At 42.1% G+C, this 16335-nt stretch overlaps 1 protein-coding gene across 1 annotated transcript in view; it reads left to right on the top strand.

The window, feature by feature from the left end:
- Positions 1-1455: 1455 nt before the first annotated feature.
- The window catches only part of kdm5bb (lysine demethylase 5Bb), a gene marked incomplete at its 3' end in the record, with an annotated part of 50065 nt that continues 35185 nt past the window's right edge, over positions 1456-16335 (top strand). The window contains exons 1-7 of the mRNA XM_083769563.1: positions 1456-1968; positions 6527-6604; positions 7366-7488; positions 10455-10625; positions 12766-12822; positions 14003-14290; positions 15243-15336. Coding sequence (XP_083625689.1) covers positions 1807-1968; positions 6527-6604; positions 7366-7488; positions 10455-10625; positions 12766-12822; positions 14003-14290; positions 15243-15336 — 973 coding nt within the window. The 5' untranslated portion in view covers positions 1456-1806. The remainder of the gene's footprint in view (positions 1969-6526; positions 6605-7365; positions 7489-10454; positions 10626-12765; positions 12823-14002; positions 14291-15242; positions 15337-16335) is intronic.

The raw sequence follows: 16335 nt of genomic DNA, 5'->3' as shown, positions 1-16335 counted from the left end.
TATACACACACACACACACACACACACAGTAGACCTATATAAACTATATAATATAGGCCTACTATAAGAGCCTTCCCTATATAATACAATCAAACGGTCCATATACACAGTATACAATCCTAGTTGAATTTAATTGGTAACATATGTACCCTGTTGGGGTTAAAGGAATGCTTTAGTTTTTTTCAGTGTAGGACATTTAAAGAAGAAGTCCCGGTGGCTGTGAAGGTGTCACCTGAAAGTATCCCTCCGCCAAGTGTAAACACACACACACACACACACACACACACACACACACACACACACACACACGCACACACGCTACAATGGAGACTTGTAACGATGATAACGCTCCTCCACTGTTACAACAACACATTGAAAACTAGACCTACTTATTTACCTTTCAGGCTACATTTGTTTTTTTTGTGCTGCTTAAATATAACATCATCATGTAATGGATGCTTGTTAAATATTTACAAGTGGGTGATTTCAATTTGAATCATTGACTTTGAGAACACATAAAGTTGATGGTATTAAAAAATATTAAAATTAAAATCTTCAGTTTATGGAAACCTACAATAGACTTGATATATAGGCTAATGTATAATAGAATAGACTACTATAATAATACTAATACTACTAATACTGCTACTACTACTACTACTACTAATAATGGTAATAATAATCATGTTTTTCAGAGCATTTGATTAGGTTACTTTGATTCATATTATAGTGTATTGGATATTTCCATTTTTATAGCCTACTACTAGGACAATATTGTAGGTTACTCCACTATACTTTTTGACAGCTTAAGCTGTCCAAATGTAGTTAGTCTACTACTATAGTTTCTTACAGATTTGGATTATTAATACAAAACATAGGCTACCAGTATATCAAGTGATGTGTATTGTGTATGCTATATAGGTTAATAGTAGGCTAATACACAGTAGAAAGTCATTAAAATCAACGGCAGCTTTACCAGCTGCAATCAATTAAGTGATTAGTAATGCCTTCATTTGTAACTAACGCATTAGGCCTAATTAATTAATTCATTGCATCAAGCATTATCCAATAATGGGGTTGGGGAAGGAACATTCGGCATAATGAGTATTTTGTTTAACCAAACTTAGACTGTAGGCTATTCATAAGTGGGCTATATAATGTCAATACTTTTATAGCCAATACTCACAGGGACATTGGGAATAGCTATTTATTTTAATCTAGAGTATCTGTGCATTGTGTACTAATATAGCAAAGAATTCTTCAATTTGTGATGCATTTGCATCACAAATTGTCCTTATTTGAAGGTGCATATGCACTGTTAATTTCCTTCAGGCTACTATGGTTTATATAATACTGTGGTTTAAACGTGTTTATTATTGTTTACTTTTAAAAGAAAAAGAAAAAGAAACGAGTGAGCGTACTGGGCTACTTTCTTCCATCACTGGTGGCGATACTAAACAAACTATGGGCTCTAGGTCTAGTTTGTGGAGCGGACGTGCTCGCTGCCGTGGAACAGTCTCTCCACTCTGCGTGGATGCGTGTGTGTGCGTGTGTACGTGTGTGCGGTGTGTGTGTGTGAGTGTGTGAGTGAGAGGAACACATCGAGCCACACACCGTAGAAAAGAAACCCAGGATTTCACACCCCCCACCACACACACACACAGTCCCACATTTAAAACCCCCCACACCAGCATCCATCCGATCTGACCCCCAGATCCAGAACCCCCTGACCCGGTTACGGTAGGTCCCAGAGACCCGGACCCGGAGCGGATCGGACCAGCCAAGCGGCCCCTCTCAGCCACCATCATGCCCCAGCAGCCTCAGCCTCGCCGGGATGAGTTCTGTCCTCCTCCGGAGTGCCCGGTGTTCGAGCCCAGCTGGGAGGAATTCTCTGACCCCTTCGCGTTCATCAACAAGATCCGACCCATCGCCGAGAAGACCGGCATCTGCAAAGTCCGACCTCCTCCGGTTAGTTGGGTTTTTGTTTATTTTTTTATTTACTTAAATGAAACCGGTTTTAAAATCGGAACCGGTTCGGGTTCTTCTCGTCCGATCCGGATCCATCGATCGTTCGGAATCCACGTTGAAAGAGATGAGCCGCTGAGCTCGAGCCGCGAGCGAGGGGGGATTTAAAGGGACTAGTCAACATGGCGGATGGATGGTTTCATTCTTTGTGCCACTATATGCTGCTACCTGACCCTCTTTCTTTCATAACGACTTATTTGTTATCATTTTTTTTACACGTTTATTGGTTTTGTTTTGGCACGTTGGGGGCTGCCAACGCGTTGTTTTTGTTTGTTGTTTTTGTTCGTCAACAGACGTAAACAAACCAAACGAGCCCCGTCCTGTCCTGCTCAATGAAGGCTGGACGAGCTAGCATGCTAGCGTTAGCTTAGCAGCAAAGCTCGAGCTACTCAACTGTCACTTTGTACTCCTGGGCGCGAGGGGTCGCTGTTGCTCGCTCTAAAAAGAACAGATCTACAAGCTATCAAGGCGTAGCTTCGCGCCGCGTTGATAGCTTGTAGATCCGTTCTTTTTTTTATAGCATGGCAAGCTGCGACACCGTCGTACTGTGGAGTAAATTATGTCTATTATGAGGCTTGTTTAGCTCTTAGAGTCGGTTTGGTTTCTATGCGGAAGGACGTCGAATAAATAATACAATATGATTGTAGTTTGATTGCTGGATATTGTAATTGTTGGTATCCTTGACATAAGTTTTGCTGTTGTTCACACATAAAACAAACAATGCAATTGTTGTGCTTCATTTATCATTGATGTGGTTGGTGATGATCAGTCAAACTGTGTGTGTGGCGTGTGCCGTGTGCAAGCCATCATTTCATCCCAAGTGTTAATATAATTCTGTATTGTTTTTATCATCTTTAATATAAGCAATAATTGGTATTGTTTTCGTTTTAAAGAGTTATACAATGTCCTACTTTTCAATTCACAACCCCTATTATTGTGCAATAACAGTTTTTTTTGTAGTCTATAGTAGCCCAGCCCTATACCATAGTCCATTAGTTACAATATCCTGCAGTTATAATACTAGGCATGATTGTATATTGTATGTATTGAGACTTGTGTGAGAGCCAGTATGTTATGGGTGTTGTCCTCCATATTGTCTTTGTGGTTTTAGCAGGCCTGTTGACTGAGACTCCATCTGGCCATTTTGTGTGACAGGCAGTGGGGGATGTTGGCTAGTAGAGCACTTGTTCTCAAGTCCAGTTGGACCAGATTGATTTGCTTCATGGACCCCCCCACGACATATAATCTTTTATAATCCCATGGGACCCTAAACCACCCCGTACAATTCTCAATATTTATTTAACTCTGTAAATGGAACCAAATGGACCTCCCCCTAAGGGTTGACAGCCTCCAGTTACAGACTTTAATATAATAATTTGGTCGTTTTGGACCTTTGACCACTAAGCCTATATTTTAAATGGGCCTCAGTTCTAAATGCGTTAATATGCGACGGTGTGTCGTTTGCCATCATTATCTGCCTCGGAAGTATGGCTGGAACTATACAATATTGATTAGCGTATACTGTTGTGAATTTCCACTGACAAGAAGGAAGGATATCTAATTGCTTTTTAATATCATTACATGTCCAATTTCTTTTAATCCAATACATTTTTAAATTATAATAAAATAAAATAAACATGCATCCTTGCACTCACACACTGCTCATCGACCCAATTTCGGTTTTCTTCCACTTCTTGTGTTGTTGTCATTGTTGTCCAGGTTGCACACGAACAGTTATATGCCTTATAGAAACTGTACTAAACAACAACATTATTCTCAAAGAAAAAAGACATATAGTCTGACCCACTGTTTCCCAAACAGTGGGTCGGGACCCATTTCTGGGTCGCAGACACATTGTTTATGGGTCCCTTTTATTCTTTGCTTCCTACATTCTTTTTTTTAATCATTATTTTCAAAAGGTTTTCAGAAAACATTCCCCAAAAAAGCAACATTTATCATGAATTAAAAACATTCAATGATCTTTCTCAGTAGTAATTTCATGATGAAATGAAATAAAAAAATAAAATAAATTCTATAAATTATGAAACAAATGTTTAAGTAGTAGTGAAAATAGCAAAGCGACGCACTGTGAGCTTGTAGATCTCGATGTCCCCGGGGAGACGTCAGATTTCTATTTTGGTTCACGGGCTGAACAGTTTGGGAGCCACTGTTACTTGTGTAATATTGGTTGCATAATAATTCAGAACTAGAAAAAGTGCCCTTCTGGGCACAGGTCTCCACCAGGTTATCCACAGATCCGTGCAGTTAGAGGTAAAAACACTTTTCGGCCAGTTATAGCGCCACCTTGAGGCTGAGTTGAAATTGTTCATGTGGCATTTTGTCCTCGGCCTAGTGGGAATGTGGGTGCACAATTTCACGGAAATCACGCGATGTGTTCATGATTTGCAGCATTTTGTTTGAAACTGAGCACTCCTGTGAACTTTGGAAGCCAATCTTAACCAATCAGGATGGAGTGTGAGAAATATGAAAGACCGGTTTGGTTGAATGGCTCTAGAGAGACTGTGTACCAATTTGCGTGATGTTTGGACAAAATCTGTAGGTGTGCTGTGCAAAAACCTGTTTTGCACAAAGCGGCCTCCTGGTGGCGCTATAACAGGCCGTTCTGGAAAGTTTGGGGCAGAGGTTCATGGTTGGCATCCAGGGAGTGTGTGTGCAAAATTTGGCATCGACCGGGTTAACGGTGGCTGAGATTAGCTGTTCACGGACGGACGGACGGACGGACGGACGGACGGACGGACGGACGGACACACGGACACACGGACGGACGGACGGAGTGCAAAACATACTCTCCCCATGCCTTCGGCTGGTGGAGACAATAATGACAACATTGGATTTAAGAGCAGGAGCGCTTCCTCTGGTTGGCTCCGGAGCTGTGGACGCTTGGCTGCACACACACAAAAGTAGCCTATTAAAAAAAAAAAAAAAAAAGGAAATGTCGGCACTCGAAAAAATGAAAATGCATGGCTCGGATACAGTATCTTTTCTAATATGCTATAATATCAGGCCGACGCAATGTCATCAAAGTCTGTGTGTGACGATGCGATACGGCAGTGAAATGTGTTCTCTGCATTTGACCCGTCTCTTGGAGCGGTGTCAGTGTGCGCCGCGCTCGGGGAATCATTAGTTGATTTGACCCCCAATTCAACCCATTGACGCCGAGTGTCAAGCAGGGAGGCATTTTTGGTCCCATTTTGACAGTCTTCGGTAAATGACCCGACCGAGGATCGAACTCCCAACCTCCCAGTTTCAGGGCGGACACTCTAACCACAGGGCCACTGTCTGAGCCTGATCATGTTATGATAAATGATAAACGGTATTTGTAGTGCACTTTTCATTGATGGAAATGGATCTCAATATGCCAGGGCACACACAGTTAGCCCTACTGATGATGCCATAGACCAGTGGTTCACAAACCTTTTAATTTCAACGGTCCATTTTGTTCCATTTGTACACTCTCAGAGTTACAGACCTGGAAGGGTCCATTTGGAACCCGCTCAAGGAACCCTGATATAGACATTTGACGATTATCGATGTTTATTTAGCAGTGCAAAATCTTTTGAAATCAAATTGAAATTGGGCCCATGACCCATATCTTCAAAGATTTGTGCCATATTTTCACGATTTTTCAAAAATGGCAGACATACAAGCTCGTAGTCGTAGCGCACCACTCGGTGGCGCACTATGAGCTTGTAGATCTGCTATTTTTCAATAGCTAAATAAGTAAATAATGCTTAGTTAAAACACCAAAACGGGTTCCCGTCCAGAATGGGCTTTAAAACTGGCTCCGGGTAGAAGTAAGCAATTGAACATGGGGTTGACATTCAAAATTGTAAATGCGGCCTCGGCACCCCGCATACCTGACCAACTATACCTCAGAAAAGTGAGTGACACCCACAGTCACAATACTAGAGGGAGAGGGAGCGTGATGAACAGTGATCTGGTATACCTCCCACTTTCAAAACCAATATGGGTAAATTCTCCTTCTACAACACAGCCACCCAGGCGTGGGTGGCTGTGTTGTAGAAGGAGAATTATTAGTATTATTAGTAGAAGTATTTTTTGAGGGAGGGGGTATGGGCATGGGCATTCCATGACCCTCTCCCTCAAAAAATACAGATCACTTACATCTATTAAAACAGGCCTGAGAATCCACCTGTCAAGCAGGCCCAAAGGGAGATGAAATGATCCTTCCCCCTTTTTAAAAAGGTGATCACCCCACTTACTTTTCCCCCACTATGTAATCTTTAGTTTTTCCTGAAATGATTTAGATTTTTGTTGTTGTTATTGATCTTCTTATGTCTATGAATTGATTGCATGATAGGGCCTAAATTGAAACAAACAAGACTTTTTCTTTTGTGCTATCCCTTTTGAGTGTTTGACTGTACTCTGTTGCTGTTTTTACATTTCTATTCAATAATGTATGTATGTGTGTCACTGTGTGTGTGTGTGTGTGTGTGTGTGTGTGTGTGTGTGTGTGTAGGGTTGGCAGCCTCCATTTGCTTGTGACGTCGATAAACTTCACTTCGTTCCACGTATCCAGAGGCTCAATGAGTTGGAGGTGAGTTAACGCATTCCTTACCCTGAAGAAGGCAGTTGTATGATCTGCCAAAACACGTTGGTTCCTATACTCTGCATCCTAATAAATAATCGGCACTTTGGCTATCAGTGTGTGCGGCCACTCTGGCCCATTCTGGGCAGGAACCCCTTTTGGTGTTAGCATTACGTTATGCTTTAGCTATTGACAAATAGCAGATCTACAAGCTCATAGCGCGCCACCGAGTGGCGCGCTACGAGCTTGTAGGTCTGCTATTTTTGAAAAACTGTCAGGATGTAGAAGACATTTTTAGAATCTGATCTCAGGTCAGAATGGGTTAAAGACTTTACTCTTTCGATGTTTCTGCCGTGAGCTGGCACCACTACTAAGACTGCTGTGCGTTCAGCATCCTCCTACACAAAGTTAACGTACTGTACATACGTATGCCTTTTGTGTTGATATAAAACATTACTGCAGTAGCACTCTATAGAGTTATAGGGAAAAAAAAAACATGTCAATGTCATTCTTACCTTTTTCAGTTGTTATGGGGCTTGAATCATTTATATAAATGTTTTTCGGAAATCTTTATGGGAAAAACATAATGGGTTTCGTATCTGTGTGGCCAGGGAGAAACGAGAAAGTCGTCTTGGACATGATATTTTAAGGGTACTAGACCGCTATAATAAAAAAAAAAAACTAAAGAAAAACTGTCTCTTATCAGGGACTACCAGCACTTTCTGCTGCCATGAAACTCAACTTGTGTGGTTGTCATTTTCTCCATGCAGGCACAGACCAGAGTCAAACTCAACTTCTTGGACCAGATCGCCAAGTTCTGGGATCTGCAGGGTTGTGTGCTGAAGATCCCCTTTGTGGAGAGGAAGATCTTGGATCTGTATAAGCTACATAAGGTCAGTATTTGGATCAGTATAAGCTACATAAGGTCAGTATTTGGATCTGTATAAGCTACATAAGGTCAGTATTTGGATCTGTATAAGCTACATAAGGTCAGTATTTGGATCTGTATAAGCTACATAAGGTCAGTATTTGGATCAGTATAAGCTACATAAGGTCAGTATTTGGATCAGTATAAGCTACATAAGGTCAGTATTTGGATCAGTATAAGCTACATAAGGTCAGTATTTGGATCAGTATAAGCTACATAAGGTCAGTATTTGGATCTGTATTAACTACATAAGGTCAGTATTTGGATCTGTATAAGCTACATAAGGTCAGTATTTAACTATTCTATTTAACTATTTCCGTAGACAACGCCCTGGTAACGTCTGTCCCAACAGCCAGGAATCTTGGTGTTGTCCTGGACAGTCAGCTCTCGTTCAAAGCTCACATCACAGCTGTCACTCGATCATGTAGGTTCACACTCTATAACATACGACGAATTAGACCGTTCCTCACCCAGGAATCAGCCCAGCTCCTAATCCAGACAACAGTCTTGTCAAAACTCGACTATTGTAACTCCCTCCTTACTGGCCTACCAGCATGTGCACTTAAGCCTCTCCAGCTGATCCAAAATGCAGCAGCTCGCTTGGTCTTCAACCAGCCAAAATTCTCACATGTCTCCCCCCTGCTCCGCTCCCTCCACTGGCTCCCGGTCGCTGCCCGCACAGAATACAAAACTCTGATGCTGGCATTCAAAGCAACCAAAGGTATGGCTCCCCCATATCTTACAAGTATGATTGAACCCTACAAACCCTCCCGCGCACTCAGATCAGCCAACGCAGGGAAACTGGAAGTACCCTCACTAAAAACGCCGGGACAACGCTCCACACGTCCCAAACTCTTCTCCCTTCTGGCTCCAAAACTGTGGAATGCACTTCCCATTGCAGTCAGAACTGCAGCATCACTCCCAATCTTCCGCCGTAGCCTGAAAACCCACCTTTTCAGACTCCATCATGGCCCATAGCACTTACCCTAACCCCTTAGATAGAATTTCTGTTGGCTTAGATAGCATTTGACTTAGACTTATAGCATGTTATGTAGACAGCACTATAATTGTATTGTATATAGTCATAGCACGCCATAGTACATATGTATAGCATAGTAGTGAATATGTATAGTTTATTATGTATAGTGTATGTATAGTTTCATCATATAGATATTCCACTGTTACCTTCTTAGCTTACGCATGTTTCATGATAAATGCTTTTATGTGATGTATTCCCATGCTTTTGTTCTTGCCTAAATGTAAGTCGCTCTGGATTAAGAGCGTCTGCTAAATGCCTAAATTGTAAATTGTAAATTGTATTTGGATCTGTATAAGCTACATAAGGTCAGTATTTGGATCTGTATAAACTACATAAGGTCAGTATTTGGATCAGTATAAGCTACATAAGGTCAGTATTTGGATCAGTATAAGCTACATAAGGTCAGTATTTGGATCTGTATAAGCTACATAAGGTCAGTATTTGGATCTGTATAAACTACATAAGGTCAGTATTTGGATCTGTATAAGCTACATAAGGTCAGTATTTGGATCTGTATAAACTACATAAGGTCAGTATTTGGATCTGTATAAACTACATAAGGTCAGTACATACTCGGTAGCTCACAACAACGCTTGTAGATAATAGATAACCTATTCTTCACTACTTCAAGGAGAATTCCATACTAGAAGGCTTTCTTACCTTTCATTCGTAGTTGTTACGTCCCCACCAAAGAGGTCCAGGTGTTATTTTGTGCAAAAGTGCATTATTGGCTATTTCCCCATACAGTATATAAGCCCTCAATGGCGGTTGGGTTTTTGTGCTAATTCACTTATTTCCATGGAAATAAGTAGTAAAGTGTGCCGCTTGGGATACTATTTACATTATGAAGAGAGGATATATATGTATTAAAAAAAAAGATTTTTGAGCGATGGAAATAAGCGAATTAGCACAACACCCCATAGCCCCATTCAATTCAATGCAATTCAATGCAAATCATTGAGGGCTTATGGTAGGGGGAATAGCCAATAATGCGCTTTTGCACAAAATAACACCTGGACCTCTTTGGTGGGGACGTAACGACTACAAATAAAGGTAAGAAAGCCTCCTAGTATGGAATTCTCCTTTAAAATGTGTTATGACATTTTTTTGTATGAAATCTTTTGAAAATTGTTTGAATTTTCTATTTGTAAAAAAGTCTGCCCAACCTATTTTTCCCCATCTAGAATTTCATCCTAGATTACTATTTCTGTGTTTACCTTACTGTAAATCGAGATGACGTGACCCCCCCCCCACCACCACAATATTGTATAGAATTAATTAGAATTAATTTGCAGATTGAACCTTTTCATATATTTCACAGATAATAGCCGATCTACAAGCTCAGCCTTGTAGAACTGCAAAAGTTCTCCTTAGAATAGGGTTGCTTGGCCCAGGCCGTAGCGTAACGGTCTGGGCACCGGACTGGTGATCCAGTCGCGGTGTGCCGCGGGTTCGACTCCCGAACCCGACACGGCCTTTACCGCATGTCATCCCCCCATCTCTCTCCCGTTTCCTGTCAGCCTACTATCTGTCCCTTAAAAAAACAATAAAAGGCGTAAGCCGCAAAAAAAAAAAAAAAAAAAAAAAAAAAAAAAAAGAATAGGGTTGCTAGAACCCCCTGTTGAAGATCCCTGCCCCATTAACCCATTTTGTTGTTAGCATTATGCTATAGTTTAGCTATTGAAAAATAGCAGATCTACAAGCTCGTAGCGCGCCACCGAGTGGCGCGCTACGAGCTTGTAGGTCTGCTATTTTTGAAAAATCGAAGAACGACTGACACGGAAACATAGCTTTTTCAGAAAACTGTCAGGATGTGTAGAAGACATTTTTTTAGAATCTGATCTCAGGTCAGAATGGGTTTTAAAGTTGAACGTTGTTGTTGGCTGTGGCAGCTGGTGGCGGAGGAGGGCGGGTTTGAGCTGGTGTGCCACGAGAGGCGATGGACCAGAATCGCGATCCAGATGGGCTTCGCTCCGGGCAAGGCCATTGGCTCGCACCTGCGCGCCCATTACCAGAAGGTCCTGTACCCCTACAGCCTGTTCCAGAGTGGAACCACTCTCCTGGTGAGTTATAAATATATTATGGTAAATGGTGCATTTATATATATAGCGCCTTTTATCCAAGGCGCTTAAAGGGTTAGTTCAGATTTTTTCAACTTAAGTTGTATGAAATACTTGCCATTAATATAGTGGTTGCAACTGTATTAATTGATTGCCCGAGTCCCGTGGTGGGAGTTCTGCTCTGGTTTTGGTGAAATATCAAGTAGTTCCGGTCATTTTGTGGGGGGTGCTGGGGGCCACGCAGTAAAAATAAATGAATCGACAAAACTAACGTCATTTGTATTGTTGACCTATTTCTAAAATATTAGTGCAACTTTCGTTCTTTTTTTACCACTCTATCACACAGAACTATGTTTTTTGTGTCCATATCACTACGCCCAAAAAATAGTTCCATGTGATAGAGGGGTCAAAGTTCAACGAAAGTCATGCTAATATTTTTTTTAAAGGTCACCAATACAAATTACGTTCGTTTTGTGGATAAATTTACTTTTACTGTGTGGCCCCAGTGCCCCCCACAAAATGACCGGAACTACTTAATATTCACTAAAACCAGAGCAGAACTCCCACCACAGGACTCTGGCAATCAATTAATACAGTTGCAACCACTATATTAATGGCAAGTATTTCATACAACTTAAGTTCAAAAAATCTGAACTATCCCTTTAACATAGATTGTGCATTACATTCACCCATTCACACACACAGTCATACACCGATGGCGGTGGGAACCATGCAAGGTACCACCAACCAGCACATCAGGAGCAATTAGGGGTTCAGAGTCTTGCTCAAGGTCCCAATTTCGACCCTATATCATCCCCATTCTGGTGCAAAAATGTCATTATTTTACAATGCGACCTTGGCTATTTTTGGCGACGATCCTATCAATGTTGGTTATCGATAAGATAACATCTCGACATACTGTACAATTAAAGAGATAGAGATAGAGATTCATTAAAGGAATTATCCACTCACAAAATGTCAATTTCCCGTCCCGCGATGGTCAGTTGACCGAGATTATTTTATGATCATGATGATTGTGAAGACACGCAAAGGAGGAGTAAAAAGGTGCCTTTTTAAAAATACCCCAGGCCTCAGTAATCATTAAGCCGTGTTTTTGCGCATTTCAGGGCTCTTGCGCAAAAACTCCTTTGCAGGGGGTGGACTTTTGGGTTGTATTCAAAAAGTGAAATGCGCAAATGGGGTATGGAAATACTGGCGGAAAAGATTTCTAATTAGAAAGCATCGAACTCTCATTATATCGCTTTTGAACAGTTGGGAAAAAGCCCGGTGAGCAGTGTTGTTTTCGTCGACTAAAACTAAGGCAAAACATGTTCGTCGACTACCTTTTTCCACTGACGAAAACTAAATGGAAACTAAATGAAAACTGAGCTACGATGACTAAAACTAAGACTAAATATATTGACAATTTCGCCGGCAAATAAAAACTAGACGAAAATGTTAGGAAGGGACTAGTGGACAGTATAAGTAATTTGACAATTAGTTGCTTGCTGAAAATAGCAGATCTACAAGCTCACAACGCGTCGCAGCGCGTCGACGCGTTGTGAGCTTGTAGATCAGCTATTGATCAGCTATTTTCAGCAAGTGGAAAAAAAAACGGTCATTACGACGGCCTCAAGGCCCGCCAAAATACATTTTGTTCGACTAAATCAACTGTAGATTTAGTCGACTAAAACTAGACTAGCCAAGACATTCCAGGTGACTAAAATGTGACTAAAAACTAAATGAATACTATTCAAGAGACTAAAACTAAAATCTAAATTTGCTGCCAAAAACAACACTGCCGGTGAGTGCTTTGATCATGGAAGTTGGATGAATATAATTCTCCAAAACACCTTGGAATGGACGAGGGGAGACTGGACAAAAATAAAAAAACAAAATAGACCCCCCCCCCACACACACACACACACACACACACACACACACACGCTCATGAGCTACATGATCCCCGAATATATTATACAAGTTCGACTCAAGCCTGGATTGATTTTTGTCGCGCAGATAACATTATACGACGTACGAACAATATCATCTTTGTGTGTATTGATTACAAAGTGTGTGTGAGCCCGACGGAAGGTCAAAAAAGTGGTTTTGTGCCAACCCAAAGTTCTCTCCTATGCCTCAGGCACCAGACACGGCTTCCAAACTGATGGGTTTGGAGGCTGATCTTGAGCACGAAGAGGTATGTTGGTGTCACTGCTATAAGGAGACCATGAGGGTCTGTTTATTAACACAATGCACGTGTAATATTAACCACTTCTTGCTCCCCCCCTACGGCACATCTCTGTGCTGCATTAAATGGTTTGTGTTTCCTCATGGCGGCTGAAATAACTAACTAACCACTTGGCTACTTCTGTACTTCTTTACGCAGACCAGAGGCTTAAGTTACATCTTGAATTCTCGACCTATTTTACTTGCAACAGAGCAGTTTCTATATTGCAGTGTTGCTAAAGGTGAAGGAAAGGAACTGATTGGTGATTGGAATAATGTGTTCCTTCCACACGCTACATCCAACCGGGGAACCCCCCCCCCCCCCCCCCCCCCCTTGTGATAAGAAGTGGCTCGGACTCCTCATGCATTGAAGGAAGCATGAGGTCTAGTCCGTTGCTCTCCCCAGCTTGGCAGGGGGAGAGAGTGTATAGCGCCCAGGATTTCATTAGAACAATTACATTAAACGGCACACAAAAACTGTGGAATTAATTAAAAATAAATAGCGGCATTGATACTTTAAACTTCAGTAAAAAATCACACCAGTGTGAACCAAGTGGTGCAACTCCCATCTATTGGTTCTCTGTATCGTTCCAATTTGTATCATTCCAATTTCTTCTCTGTATCATTCCAATTTTTCTCTGTATCGTTTGCGTCCAGCAGGTGGCAGCCATGTCACATACTTCTCTCGTTCCAATTTCACGCATGCGCACACCACTCATGCTCATGGGTACACACACACACAAACAGGCACACGGACATATGCTCATGCGTACATACACACACACAAACAGGCACACGGACATATGCTCATGGGTACAAACAGGCACACGGACATATGCTCATGGGTACATACACACACACAAACAGGCACACGGACATATGCTCATGCGTACATACACACACACAAACAGGCACACGGACATATGCTCATGGGTACATACACACACACAAACAGGCACACGGACATATGCTCATGCGTACATACACACACACAAACAGGCACACGGACATATGCTCATGGGTACATACACACACACAAACAGGCACACGGACATTGTAAGCTGGATGTAGAAGTGGTTTGCACCACTTAAAAATGTTGAGTACCACTGGCGATATAACGCTGGTTGCCGCGTGTTCCTGTTTCCGACCAGCAGGGCGGCGGTGTGCAGAAATCGGAGCGTCGGCCAGAGGAAGTGACGACGAACAGTCCTGACATGAAGGAGTCTAAAGCTCACGTCGACCACCCTCCACCGGTGCAGCAGAGATACCATGCCCCCCCTCCGCCCATGTCTCCGCTGTCTCCCAGCGCTCGGTACAGTCCTGACATGAAGGAGTCTAAAGCTCACGTCGACCACCCTCCACCGGTGCAGCAGAGATACCCTGTCCCCCCTCCGCCCGTGTCTCCGAGCGCTCGCAGAGGCAAGCGCCTCAAATCTGAGGTGATTAAAACGTTCATCACGAGAATCTATAGTTGATGTTGCTTTCGCCCCCCCCCCCCCCCCCCCCCTGTCCGTCCGTTTACACGCCGGTGTTCATTTTAACCCATTCTGACCTGAGATCAGATTCATACGAGGTTTCCACTGGACACACACTGGTCTGATCAACCCATTCTGACCTGAGATCAGATTCTAAAAAAATGTCAGTCGTTCTTCGATTTTTCAAAAAATGGCAGACCTACAAGCTCGTATCGCGCCACTCGGTGGCGCGATATGAGCTTGTAGATCTGCTATTTTTTCAATAGCTATAGCATAACATGATGCTAACACCAAAATGGGTTCCCGTTCAGAATGGGTTAAATGTTTTCTTTGTGGCTTTCGCCTTTATTTTATATATTTCTTTTATGGAGGGACAGACAGTAGGCTGACAGGAAATGTGGGGGGAAGACATGCAGTAAAGGCCGTCGGGATTGGGAGTCGAACCCGCGGCCACACCGCCAGACTGGATTACCAGCCACGGTGCCTGGACCGCTGAGCCACGGCCCCAGGCCACCGGTGTTCATTTTGACGGCGCAAATTCAGTTTTAGTTTTAGCCGTCGACGTCTCTGAATAAAGTTCAATTTAGTTTTCGTCGTGAGATCGACTAAATCTACAGTTGCAATGCTGCAATGGCCGTCTTTATACTGCAGAAAATAGCCGAGCTACAAGATCACAACACGTAGCAGATGCTGGGGGGAAAAAAGGATTTAGCCAAATGCGTCGCACGCGTTGTGAGCTTGTAGATCTGCCATTTTCAAAATATTTGTACACATTTGAAAACGTATGAAATGGGACATTCTGCACAATGGCTACCATTACTTTTGATATTTTAATATATAATAATATAATATAATAGGCTATTATATTATATTATATTATATTATATTAAATTATATTATTGTTTTCCCCTTGCAGTCCGTCTGTGTGAAGACGGAGGGAGGCGAGTCTGGAGAGAGCAGACCCAACCTGAGGAGAAGGATGGGCTCGCTGGTCGCCAAGACAGAACCAGGTCAGAACCTCTTATCTCTATTTTTCTAAAATAGCAGACCTACAAGCTCGTAGCGCGCCACTCGGTGGCGCGCTATGAGCTTGTAGGTCTGCTATTTTTCAATAGCTAAAGCATAACGTAATGCTATAACACCAAAGGGGGTTCCTGCCCAGAATGGGTTAACTCCCTACTACGTGATCATGCTACTGCGTCACACGAAAGCATCAAAAGTAGCAGATCTACAAGCTCGACACGTTTTGAGCTTGTAGATCTACGTTTGCCGTTTTGAGTCTTGAAACGTAACCGTTTTGGACACACAAGACGGACACCCCCGTTCATTGAAATGTTCATGAGAAGTGTATGTATAAATGTTGATTAAAGTCATGTAAAATCTCCTGTTTTGTTTCAACGGAATGAAAAATATTGAGGCCTCAAATTTGATGCGCCAATCATTAAAGTAAAAACTAACTTTTAAGTGAAAAGGGGGCAGGTATTTATAAGAATTTATTCCTCTTCCTGCTCCTTCTCGTCATCGGATAAGTATGAAAGACAAATGAATTATGAAAGACAAATGAATTGTTATCTATTATGATTTGTACTGTGATACACGAAATGTGTGAAATAAAATGAAAATGAAATGAAAAATCAAGTTTAGACAAGTGGTTCTCAAACAGCAACAGAACACCATCTGAAAAGGTTTTGTACCAAAAAAAAACCCCAAAACAAATAAAATGTGGATGTTTTGGGGGTTTTTTTTGGAAAAAATTGGAAAACATTTTCCAATTCTTTAACACTCTAATTTGATGTCGTTAACAATGTTTTAATGCCGTGATTAAACAATCGTGTTCCAGATCTCCCTGCACTAACCTCTGAAGAGCCACTGCGCCGACTTGATCGTTGCTTTGTCATGAAAAGCCACTTTAATCCATTCTGGGGCGGGAACCCCTTTTAGTGTTCTAAGCGTCACGTTATACTTTAGCTATTGAAAAATAGCAGATCTACAAGCTCATAGCGCGCCAC

The sequence above is a fragment of the Protomyctophum parallelum genome (assembly GCF_964188405.1).
Source record: "Protomyctophum parallelum genome assembly, chromosome: 7".
Taxonomy (NCBI): Eukaryota; Metazoa; Chordata; class Actinopteri; order Myctophiformes; family Myctophidae; genus Protomyctophum; species Protomyctophum parallelum.
Note: the sequence above shows the minus strand (reverse complement) of the source record. Positions and strands in the feature narration are given on the sequence as shown.